General features: G+C 38.3%; 1 protein-coding gene across 1 annotated transcript; it reads right to left on the reverse strand.

Moving 5' to 3' along the window:
- Nucleotides 1–1,839: 1,839 nt before the first annotated feature.
- cep44 (centrosomal protein 44) lies at nucleotides 1,840–11,950 on the reverse strand. Its single transcript, XM_086120247.1, has 11 exons — nucleotides 11,872–11,950; nucleotides 11,516–11,617; nucleotides 10,734–10,881; nucleotides 9,847–9,984; nucleotides 8,156–8,230; nucleotides 6,327–6,491; nucleotides 5,274–5,402; nucleotides 4,498–4,596; nucleotides 3,225–3,296; nucleotides 2,871–2,908; nucleotides 1,840–2,450 (listed from the first exon to the last, which is right to left on the reverse strand). The coding sequence occupies exons 2-11, from the start codon at nucleotides 11,605–11,607 to the stop codon at nucleotides 2,390–2,392; spliced, it is 1,017 nt and encodes a 338-aa protein (XP_085976373.1). The 5' UTR covers nucleotides 11,608–11,617; nucleotides 11,872–11,950; the 3' UTR covers nucleotides 1,840–2,389.
- Between the last annotated feature and the right edge of the window lie 34 nt (nucleotides 11,951–11,984).

The following is an 11,984-nucleotide window of genomic DNA, read 5'->3' on the forward strand; positions in this document are numbered from 1 at the left end:
TCTCTGCTGGCCCTGCACCATCAGAAGCACTGAGCTACGTTTAAATTCTTGTTGAGGAGGCCCTCTGTCCCCCCCCCCCCTAGTGATTAGGGTAGTTTGACCGGTTTGGTCTTGACTCCGTGTGGTGTTCAATGATTCGCATGCATGGAATCATTTCTGTTTAAATGTGCTGTGCAGAGACTACTTTCTCTCAAGTGTACAGTCCTTTTTAAGGTAATTGTTTTGCTCATCTGAGTGTTTTCAGAAGATTGATGGCTGCCTCAGCCAAATCATTTCCCCGCTGTGGCAAAACCCTTTCATGCAGAGTTGTATGGTTGCATCGTGTATAAATGGACCAAGCTGAAGGTAAAAGGAGGACTGTCAGTCTTCCCAAATGTTTATCGCCATAATGATAGAGAAACTTTTCTCTGGACCAATGAGACACTTGCGGTCTGATATCATGTAAGGTACACAAAAAAAAAACCAACTGAAAAAAGCTTTATGGTCTCTTGACATACTTTGACAAATGACCCCCCCCCCCCCCCCCCGCACCCCAACTCCCCTCCAACCAGAATATATTCAATTATGAGTGCATAGGCTGTATTGTTTGTCCAAAGTTGACAATATTAAAGAATTTGAGCCAACAAACCTTATGTATTGTTTCATTCCCTCAACAAATAAGAATTGATAAGGAATGGGATCTATGAGCTTTATCAATAATGAAATGAGAATCGCTACATTCTTATCAAATCCAGTATATGCGCAACCAACTCCCGCATTTGGTTGAACAAGTGAAAGCAATTCCTTCCGGCATGGGTAAATGAGGTAAATTCGTCAGCAAACTAATCATGTAATCACCCCACCCCACAGCATCCAGAGGAAATCTGCAAACCTGTTTTTCAGGTTTGGTCATGTGACGTTTGGCATAAAGCACCCCCCCACCCTTTATTCATTGCAAGGAAAGCTGAAAAGTGATGATATATTTACAACAAATGCCATGAGCTGCATGAGAGTCGATTGCAAACGCGTTTGCCTTCCAATCAAGGGTGTGGACTCAAATGATAGCTTAGGAACTGTCTTCCTCCCACATTTTAAAAACATGCCTGCTATGTGAACTGGAGACTCTAAATTCCCCTTTGGTGTGAATGTGCGCGTGAATGGATGTTGGTCCACAGCACGAATCCTATGATTGACTAGCAACCAATCCAGGATGATAACTCGTGTGGCAAGCATAGGCAAACAGTGACGTTTTGGGTTCTTTTCTCATGATGCTGCTTCAATTATGCATGAAAATTCCTTGATCTTTAGCGTTCATTTCTATTTTGGGAGTTTACTGCTGTACGTAAATACCAAATTGTGATTCTGATTTTATTGAATACCATTTGTATTAAGGGATATTGTGCATATGTTCGACCATGTATGCTAGCTAATATGATTAGCGTTAGGTGATGGTGGTTACTTATTGTATAATTTAACTAATTTAATACGGTCATTAATTTAAAAAAAAATTCTCTCACGATATGTGCGTATTACACCTATGCATGGTATTTGCTTTGCAGCTAAATACATAATTCCAAAATGAAGACCACATCACGCTCTAAAACTTGAACACACTTAGCACTCTAATTAGTTCCTTCACAATGCCTGCGTTTATGGTCCTCTCCATTTTACCAAACACAAAATGCAATTTGATGAGGGGGTGGGGGCTAAACAGGTTGTTTATGAAGTGTGTTTATTTTAAGAAAAAAAAAAAGAATATAATCCTTATGCTAAATGCATCAACACTAGATTTCATTTATGATCTAGATTTTCTTTATTCAGGATAAAAGTAGCTATTCATGTACGGTATCCATTGTCAATATTTAGAGAAGAAAACAAGATGAACTCATTTGTCCCTAAAAAAAAAAAAAGTCATGATTACAGTGTGGCACAATTGAAGAATAATTAAAAAGGAGACTTTCATTAGAAAACTGATGAACAAATCCATCATAATATATATATATATACAGTACATATATACATACAGTACATACATTATATATATATATATATATACACACACACAAGAAATGGCAAGTTACACAATTTAAAATCTATTAATTTATGAATAGTGATAACTATTGCTGAGTAAAATAAAATAAAAACACACCAAAAAAACCCTACACACCTGGATACAAACTCATGCCTCTGAACTGAGGCTATCGATAAGCAGAATTTTGGAATTCTGCAAAACAAAAATATGACCCAACACTTACTCCCAGTTTGTTGACAATTATTTGGTTTTGTCCCCTTCAACAAAGATAAATCTGCTTCCATTACAACCATAGGCCAAACACAAAAAGCTGGACTTGATGTACTTCTGTGAATAACGTAAAGTGACTCGGACTTATTATTAAGTCATTTCATCAATCTATTCGTAAGGCGTTGTGGGTGAGTCTGCACTCTTCATGAGAGTTGAGGTACTCTTCAACCTATAAATGTCAAAAGAAAGACACACTCAAAAACCAGGAAAGATGTGTACAGTGGAACCTTGGTTCACAAACGACCCTGTATAAAGAATCAAATCGGTTGATGAATCTATTTATCAGACACTATTTCTTTGATTCGCGAACTATCCATCAGTTCGCAAAGAGTCGCAGAACACAGTGTGAACTTTTTTTGCTTTGTGTGCCACTGAATTCACAAACAGAAATGTCTCTTTTTCTTTTGTTCTCCTTGGAAAGTGTTGCATTTCTGCCAGTGTCCGGTGAGCTCGGTTCTGAGGCTTTACATTCATTTTATTGGGAAACAATGCTTTGGCTCGTGAACAGAGTCTTGGAATGTTTGTGAACCAAGGTCACGGTTTCACTCTCAAGATTGTATGATGATGCTTTTGTGAACTCATCACTTACATGTTGGTGATCCTCTCGAGTCTGTCTTTTATATCATCCTGGACAAAGATTCAAATAACATGAGAAACATGAGTCGAACTGAAAAATGATTCTCGGTAACAAATGCCAACGAACCATCAAATGAGATACAATAGCTGCATTTGCATGCTTGTTCGGTTTCAATAACAATATTAAATTGTTACATTTCAATGTCAGTACAGTATATATTTTTTTGACATTCATTATCAAATGGAAAGAACAAACTTTCCACAGATTCAGCACTGCTATGAGCTCTCTCTTTTTTTTCAGGCGTAACTTAAAGAAGAGAGCGGTACCTTTCCACAGTACAGTGACGTGAGAGATTTACAGTCTCACCTTTGAAGAATCAGATATGACACTGAGAGAGGAGAGTGGGGCAGATGACTGACATAGTGGCGGACCAATTGACTATAACAAAAACAAAGGGGTAATGTTATAATAATAATAACCAGTGACAACAGTTAAAACCACACGGTTAAAAAAAATGATCAAAAGAACACATCAATCTTTGATGAACAGAATTGCTTCTTTTTCCTAGTGCTGCCACATTCCTCAGTTCCTTCTTGCAAGGCAAAATTTGTGAAGCACAATCATTTGTGCTCAATGATCCAAAGGGGAAAAAAAAATTGAAAAATAAATAAAGAAGGCAGAGCTCAGCAGCACCTAATAAATAGGCTCTTCAAATGGCAAACTACAAACCCCAATTACAAGTCAGGACATTGTGCACAACAACTAAAACAGAACACAATGATTTGCAAATCCTTTTCAACGTCGATTGATTTTAAATCCACTACAAAGTTAAATATTCTAACATTTGAACTGATTAACTATTGTTACCTCTGAACAAATGTAGTTAGGAATGTAATCCAAGTACCATGATATAATTGAACGTAAAAAAACAAAACAATGGTCTTTTTGGTCTTACACGTATGTTTAAGTGTTTTTAACCCTGGAGAACCCACGGGGTCAAATTTGGCCCCTATAAATTCTGCTACTCAAATGCTACCCTTAAACCCCAAAGGGTCAAATTTGGCCCTAATCCTAAATTAGGATTAAAGCATGAAATATTTGAAAAAAAAAACCATGTATTTTGGTGTTCAGTGAACATATAGCAGTCATTTAATGTAAAATTCATCATTTTCCAAAGAAGAAAAGGGTTCTTGGGTTCTCCAGGGTTAAAATCATTCAAATTCTTGCACTGCATGTTGAGTCAAATTTAGTCATCTACCTTTTATTTGCTTTTAAATGTCTAACTCTTATTTGTAAATGCTTTCAAACATTGGACTTATGAGTATGTGAGGTAAATAGAGTTGTGTTTGAAATGCGCAATAAAAATAAACCCCGTAGTTTTGGATTTTCAAATACCGTATGCTAAAAATGACAAAAGACAATTCATATCAAAACAATATAGTAGGCTGTACTTGTCTGTTCTGTTCCCGTATAGCACTTTGTATGCAATGAAAAGGTGCGCTCTGAATACATTTGAGTTAAGCTGAAAAAGATTTGCATTCTGTTTTCTTATTTCCGTTTTATACAATGTGCAAACTTCATTGGAACTGGGGTTTCTAGAAAGCATTCAGACAAATATGTTCAGAGGTGATCGCCCTACCTTTGTGTGGCCAAGTTCCAATTTGGTTTCCAGTAGTAGAATTCTACCATTTAGATTGTCCCAGCTCTCTCTTGATATTGTGATCAATTCTTCTTCCTTCTGAAACAACAACCCAGATCCGATTTTATGTGAGACGATGGCACGAAATGTCAAAATGATTTGGTTAAATTCTGTATTTTAGCGGATTATAAATGGTATCTGCGTGAAATCCTCCCTTAAACGAATTGAAAATAAAAGTCAATCGTGAATCGTAAATCCAGTCAAATTAGGCCCTGGTGAATCGCATGGAAATGATTTTGGAAATCTGAATCGATACCCAGCCCGATACAATTTGATATTATAAGGTGATTTTGACAAAAGATTTGGATACAGTAACAATGGTTTTTCTGATGATAAACCGATGTTAATTAATTGTGTGTGCACATTTCAACATTGCAATGAGTTTCTGAACGGTGGGAGTGAATCAGGGCGCGCTAGGAGCATATTTCCGAACGCAACAAAGATTAGTGAATGGGAATTTTGAGTGTGAGTCTATGTTCAACTGTTCTTGGTCTCGATTTTTATACAATAAATCCCCCCCCCAAAATGCAACTTACACTGTGGAGTGACTTCCCTTTGCCTTCCACTGAGCAAAATAGTGTTTTCCCATCAGCATACATCGGAGAGCACACTATGCTTCAGTGTTTACATCGAGATAGAACATGAGCACAACAAATAGCTAAATGCTGATGAACAAACTATCGGCCTACAGGGGGGGAAAAAAAGTGTCCCCTTACTTTTTCTGTGTTCGGCCTGCTTGCAAGCTCCTCCAGACGGGCTTCCAGGGCACCAAGCCTTTGAAGGCCACAAAGAAGACTGTCGATTTGAGCTTCCATTACAGAAAGCTTTTGCTCGACATCGGAAGACTGAAAGACATAATGATATTCTTCATGAGTTAGTACTATATTTAGTGTTATATATATGATGGTATGATATATTGAGGAAAGAAAACAGGCACGTCGTTACGTCTTCCATTTTATACTCAAATAACAATGAAAAATATGGCTTACAAAAAGACAAATATTCAGAACGATATGAATACTCTGGCATCCCTTCACTGGCTCCCTATATATTTTAGAGTTATTTTCAAGATCCTATTTGTTTTCAAATCTCTAAATGACCTCGCACCACCTTTCCTCTCTGAGCTCATCCGCCCCTCCACACCTGCCCGGCGCCTCAGGTCTGCGGACCAGACATGATTAGAAGTACCAAGAACTGAGCAGAGACTCAGAGGGGATCGAGCCTTTTCTGTTGCTGGTCCCTCTCTCTGGAATGACCTCCCACTGAACATTCGGCAAGCCTCCTCGCTGCCCATCTTCAAAACCCTCCTCAAAACTCACTTGTATTCTTTGGCATTTGACTCAGCATGACCCAAATTATGATCTTAGTTACACTGTTTGATGCTCTCTACCGCCTTTGTTACTGATTGGTTGTATATGTTAGTTGCTCCATGTAGAGCACTTTGTGTGCAGCGATGGCTGTTGGAAAGTGCTCCATAAATACAATTGAGTTGAGATGAGTTGACCTTGTTGCAGTACTGTAATATGTTTACAGCGCTGTACAACTAATTCAGTGAGAAATATAATCACAAGCCTTGAGTTTCATTGTAATTTGCTGTAATTTTCACCAAAAGAAACAACAAACACAAAAATCTGCAAATGAGCATCCTATGCCATTTCAACATCACAATTTCAATGATTTGAAAGTTGTCAGAATGGAATGTCAACCAAACTAGGTTGAATTCTGAACTGGTATTTACAGAATAAAATTGAGCTTTAGATATTTCTTACATGTCGAATGTCATCCTCCTCCTGCTGCTTTTCTGTCAGGTTCGTGTTCCCATTTTCAGGAGAATTGGATGAGTATACTTCATCATGCAAAGCCTGCACTCCATTCTGACACGGCAATGTGCCGTCGTCTTGCACATGATTCACAGCAAAGTGCCAGTCACAAACCTGAAACAAACGAGACGTTGAGTGATTAATATATGAAAGGGAGTGCATTGGCTCCCTGTCGAAATCTGGAACCCCCCCGCCCCCTGCCCCGCTCACCCTCCATTAGATCATTTCTGGATCTCACTGTCACAACTACATCAGTGCCCGGTGCAGATGGATATGCCAGGGCCTGAAAAAGCTCATCTCCTGAGCAAGAATGAGCTTTAAACCAGGGGTGTCAAACTCATTTCATATTGTGGGCCGCATACGGCCTCGGTCGATGTCAAGTGGGCCAGACCATTAAAATTATACCATACTCTGCTATAAATAACCAAAATATGCCTTTCCTTTGTTTTGATATAGCGACGCACAAGTACATGAGGAAAATGTTGAAATGTACCTACATTTCATTTACCTAACATTTCATAAAACACCTTAGATTTCCTTTGACAAATGTGCAATTTAATTTTATCATTCACATATATGCAGTGCAACTGATCCCACTGATTGTACAAAGGCACAAAACTTGAACAATTAGTATTTAAAAATATAGTCATGCATTTTAAGATTAAACAAGATTTATAAAGAAAGGATTTTTTTTAAACCATTTACACATGTGCATATGAAATCTAAATGTAACCCCCACCTACACTTTACAAACGAAAGAGAAAACAATGACTAGCGGTTAATACATGAATTGCATCTTAATAAAAATATTCATTTTGTGTCTTTTATGCTTTTTTTTCATTTTTAAATTATCCCGCGGGCCTGATCGAACCCCCTCGGGGGCCGGTTCCGGCCTGCGGGCCGTATGTTTGACACCACTGCTTTAAACTAACTAAATCCAGGGCGATTGTTTTAAAGAAAGGAAAACTAGGAGACAGGTTCCGCTTCTTCGTGGATGGCATAGCATACTCATGCTACATTTTCTAGCTGCAATGCTAGTAGCTGACGAGCAAGCGTGGTGTCATGAAACAAATCCATTACCTCACGTATTTGGAGAATAGACAATCTATACTGCCCTCTCCCTACCATCAATGAACGTGTCCATAGTCTCTCTCTCTCTCAATTGTTTGTTTGTTTGTTTTTTGCCTTTTCTCAACATAGAAACAACTCACATGCACATCATGTCTCTGTCGACATAACTTTGACAGCTACTTGTCCCATCTCCCCAAAGGACATGTAACTGAATGTTGAAGGAATAATGTGACGATTTTCTGGTCAGTGACGGACTTGTAGTGTGACATCTCGCCTGATTAAAGACAGAGAACGCTATTTATCTGGTCTTCTGGCCATGCGACAGTTGTGAACAACAAGAACGTTGTTTAGTTTAAGAAAGCCATTACTCTGTTGACTTGTTTATAGGGAACCCATTTTGATAACGGGCCAATTTGATGTCAAATTAAATAGTTATGCACTGTATATAGAAATGTATATTTTAAAATTTTGGTCAAATGCATGGTTGAATAAATAGAATAATCTATAGGTGATAAGAGAAGAGCCACACATACAACACAAAACATGCTGATTTATATAGCGCTTTCACAACAACGGCAGCTGTAACAAAACAGTTAACATAAAGTAAAATAAATAAACACAACACATAACATAACACATGTGTACTATCTGGTTCTATTGGTGATTATGCGCGGCATACCTCTCTAGTTATTATCCTCTCTACTTACAGTATCTGGCTTGGTCAGCTTTGCATGGTCCGCTCCTCTTGTGTCCTTGTGTGACACAGGATTTCTGAGTCTGGGCTAAGAAAGAACACCAAAAAGGTCAACGCAGTTGAGTAAAATAGATGCTAAAAGACAAAATGAGCAAATTAAGAAAACAACACCTTCCTCCAGAGACATTCTCAGCGCGGCACGACATTAAAGAGGATTATACACAGACTGTGGCCAAGTAGTTAAATGTTTTCAAAGTTTTCTGTTGTTGAATGCAGTTACTTTTTATGTACCGGTAGTTCATTCCCTTTATATGCAATGAAAACTCAAAACCAGTGACTAGAGTTGGGAAGCGAGGCTTGATACCACTGTTACCGGTTCATATACATTCGATACCTAACCATTCAAATAACAGCATGAATTTTGGTTACTCTGATTTTGTCTTAAGTCACATGATGCAACCAAAGGATTGCTGTTCACTCACTGGAGTCAAGTATTAATTCGCTTGATAGACTACAGAAACCATCGCGTTTATCTTGCCAGTTAAAGATGCCAATTCTGCTTTTTAATCTCATGCAGTATATTTGTTAAGTAAAGTTGTATATAATTCAGGTACAACACATTTGCATTTCATCTTGTTCTTTTTCAAACATTTAGTTCTAATTCTTGCTGTGCAGCATATATTAATGTAACCATTACGGTAATAAAGTATTCATTTGACTATATTTAGGTGTGGTGTTAATGCTCAAACAGTGGTACTACTACAGTTAGCTTACATTAATAAAAAAAATAATAATATCCACCTTATTTTCGATGAACACATACCTACAATGCAATCGCATCTTAACGTTGCTCATTGTGATGGAACTTGAAGCTTTTTTGAGATGCTATTTGCTGTAACAATTTGAGAACCACTGCTCGACAAAGAATGCATTTTAAACTATGTAGGCCACTCCCTCTGCTCGCTCCAATTTTAAGCCTTCATCTGACAGGATGCATCCCAAGAAGTCTGCTTTAGAGCAGATGTTTGAGGTTGAGGATCGAGAGCTACTTTCAGCAACAACCACAGAGTACAAAATGCCCTTCCATCCAGAAGGAAGCTGGGTTGGATGTATTTGTGCTTTGTGGTGAAGGTTCACATCGAGCCCCCAAAATGTGAAACTTTTTCTTTGTTGTAAAAGAGTCTGACCCAGACGACCGGCATTTTGGAACCACCTTCGACATGGTTCTGAAAAATAGTTCCATTGTCACCACTCGGCCCCAAAAAAGTATAACGGAAAAATGACCCCTCAGGGGTCTCAGGCCAGGGTACTCCGGTTTCTTGCCACATTCCAAAAACATGCATGGCAGGCTGACTGCACTCCATCTAAATTGTCCCCAGGTGTGATTGTGAGAACGAATGGTTGTTTGTCTATGTGTGCCCTGCGATTGGCTAGCAACCAGTTCAGGGTGTCCCCCCGCCTACTGCCCGAAGATAGCTGGGATAGGCTCCAGCACCCCCCGTGACCCTTGTGAGGATAAAGCGGATCGGAGGATGGATAGATGTTATAAAGCATTGTAAATTTTAAGCATTCTCTGGAAATGTTACATGGCCCCGAGCAGAGCTCTTAAATGCATTATTGCCTTTTGGGTACCAAATTTTAACGATATGCAACACAGCAAACAATGCAGTTTGACAAGGCAATACATTTCAATGTATGCTGTACCTTCTTCAATTCCTTGTGTCTCTGCAAGACCAAGTCAATGATGTCACAAAGGGTAGAGATCTTTCTTTGCACAAAGCCCCTCTGAAGGAACTGTTGCTTGGAGATGATTGGCTTGTAATGGAAGATATCCCGCAGAACCTTGATCAAGAAATTGTCAAGATGAAAAGACATGACGTGTGGAAAATGAGAATTGGGAATAGGGCTTTAATGTTGTTCTCCGCAGTAAATTTCGTAGAGTAAATTTTACTCTAAAAAGACTATTTGGTCCCAAGCTAAATATACACTTGGAAGAGAGTCAAATAGTAAGAGTACGTTTCATTCAAAGTAGTCCAAACGATTAAAATCAACTTTTATTTGAGAACATAAGTTATTCACCCACATTTTACACTGACGTGAGACTCATGTACTCTTGAGTAAAGAGATTTTGATCCTTTCTGAGGCGCTACGTGGGAATTCGCGGAATTGCCCTCGAGTGGTTTGGATCCAATTTGGTTAACAGAACTTTTTGTGTGCGCTTTGGTTGCTCTGAGTCATGAATTGCCCCACTGCCGTGTGGTATTCTACTCTACTCTACTCTAATTCTATCTCTAGAAGTGATGGTGTTTGGTCCCGGTCACTTTTTTTTTTTTTTTTTTTTTTTTTTGCAACTGAGTGCGAGTCCAGGGCACTTGATTTTGAGGATCTGCCAATACCAAGTCCCAAACCAAAACCTCTAACGCAATGAATGAGAAAAAGACCAGATTCGAATTGTCTCAATTATCGTATTTTTTTTAAGGTATCCCAATATAATATCTTCGTATATGGCAGTAAATCAGCAATAGTTCAAATCAAGTAAAGGAATAAAATATTATTCTTGACTTTAGAAATTATGCGCTTGAGTGAGGTACCTTATAGAGTGTGTCAGTGAATCTCAGGTCAGTTTTGCCTGTCAGCTCCAGTCCAGCTGCCACTAGTTGCTCAGCAAAAGGTGGAGAGAATGTGGTGAGACTGAAGCTCAATATTGGCAGAAAAGCTGAGGGGTCTCCTACAGAAAGGCTGATGTGAAATAGAAGTTGAAGTTATGAAATGGAACGACCACGAAGAAATTATATCACACAACAAAAACAATTAACCGTTTTTACATCATATTTTAACTTACTGTATGTAAAACATGCATTAATTTCGCACTTGAGAGCTTATGTCTGCTTATGAGAGTCCATTATTCCTTAAGAAACCATGTTTAACTTAAAATTGCCCTAATCGTCGGAATTTAATCTTGCTAACTGTAACTATTGTCCGATTTTTGTAGTCCTCAGATGTCTGCAGACTTATTAGCTTTGAGTTGAATCAAAATTCAAAAAATAAATAAATAAATAAAATTTGCAAACATCTGTGTTTTACTTTGGAAAACAGTGATCAACATTACAGTCCAAACCAATAACTGAATCTTAATTAATTGTAGAAAAAGAGAGCTCACCTGTTCCATTGCACTTTGCGGTCGAATATTAAGAGGATGTTTTGGGGTTTTTTTTCATTATCTTGCTCTGATATTTTTTTTTCCATCTTGGAATCAGTAAAGCTGAGTTGCTTTTAAAATAAATCCAATAACACACCATTCTATTGTGTGGCAATAGATGGCAATTTGATGGCAACTTTGCCCCTAAAACAAGATTAAGAGTTAACAGCTTACCCATTGTAGTCGACAGGTCCAGGGTACTTTACGATTCGTAAGAGAGTTTCCAATTTACGAAGACAGCCCTGCACATCGCCAGTGGGCAGCATTCTTTCTTCTCTAGTACAACGTCAAAATAAATACATAGCATCTATGTTATTTTCTGCAGCTAGTGCATTGATTTATTCCGAGTCTCAACTCAAATGTATTGAGCAAATGTATAGAGCACTTTCAAACAGCCGTCGCTGCACACAAAGTGCTGTACATGGAGCAACTAACATATACAACAGTAAAGTAAAGCAACAAATCAGTATCAAAGACGGGAGTCTAATCAAAATATGACATGGAATAACGCTATAAATCAAAGTGCTTACCTTAATCAAATTTTAAAAGTAAGTTAACCGACTGTTTTGAAAACCGCGTCTGAATGACAACCCGGAATTTGAACTTTTGTTTCTACCGGGGATTCAACAGACAAAAACAGGAT

Source organism: Hippocampus guttulatus, chromosome 9, assembly GCF_054856545.1.
Source record: "Hippocampus guttulatus isolate MCC_2025c chromosome 9, RoL_Hgut_1.0, whole genome shotgun sequence".
Lineage (NCBI taxonomy): Eukaryota > Metazoa > Chordata > Actinopteri > Syngnathiformes > Syngnathidae > Hippocampus > Hippocampus guttulatus.

Coding starts and splice junctions, on each gene's coding strand:
- cep44 (XM_086120247.1), bottom strand. CDS start 11,607: ATGCTGCCCACTGGCGATGTGCAGGGCTGTCTTCGTAAATTGGAAACT. Junction 9,985..10,733: donor TCACTGACACACTCTATAAG/GTACCTCACTCA, acceptor TTCTTGATCAAG/GTTCTGCGGGATATCTTCCA. Junction 2,909..3,224: donor TCATATCTGATTCTTCAAAG/GTGAGACTGTAA, acceptor ATCTTTGTCCAG/GATGATATAAAAGACAGACT.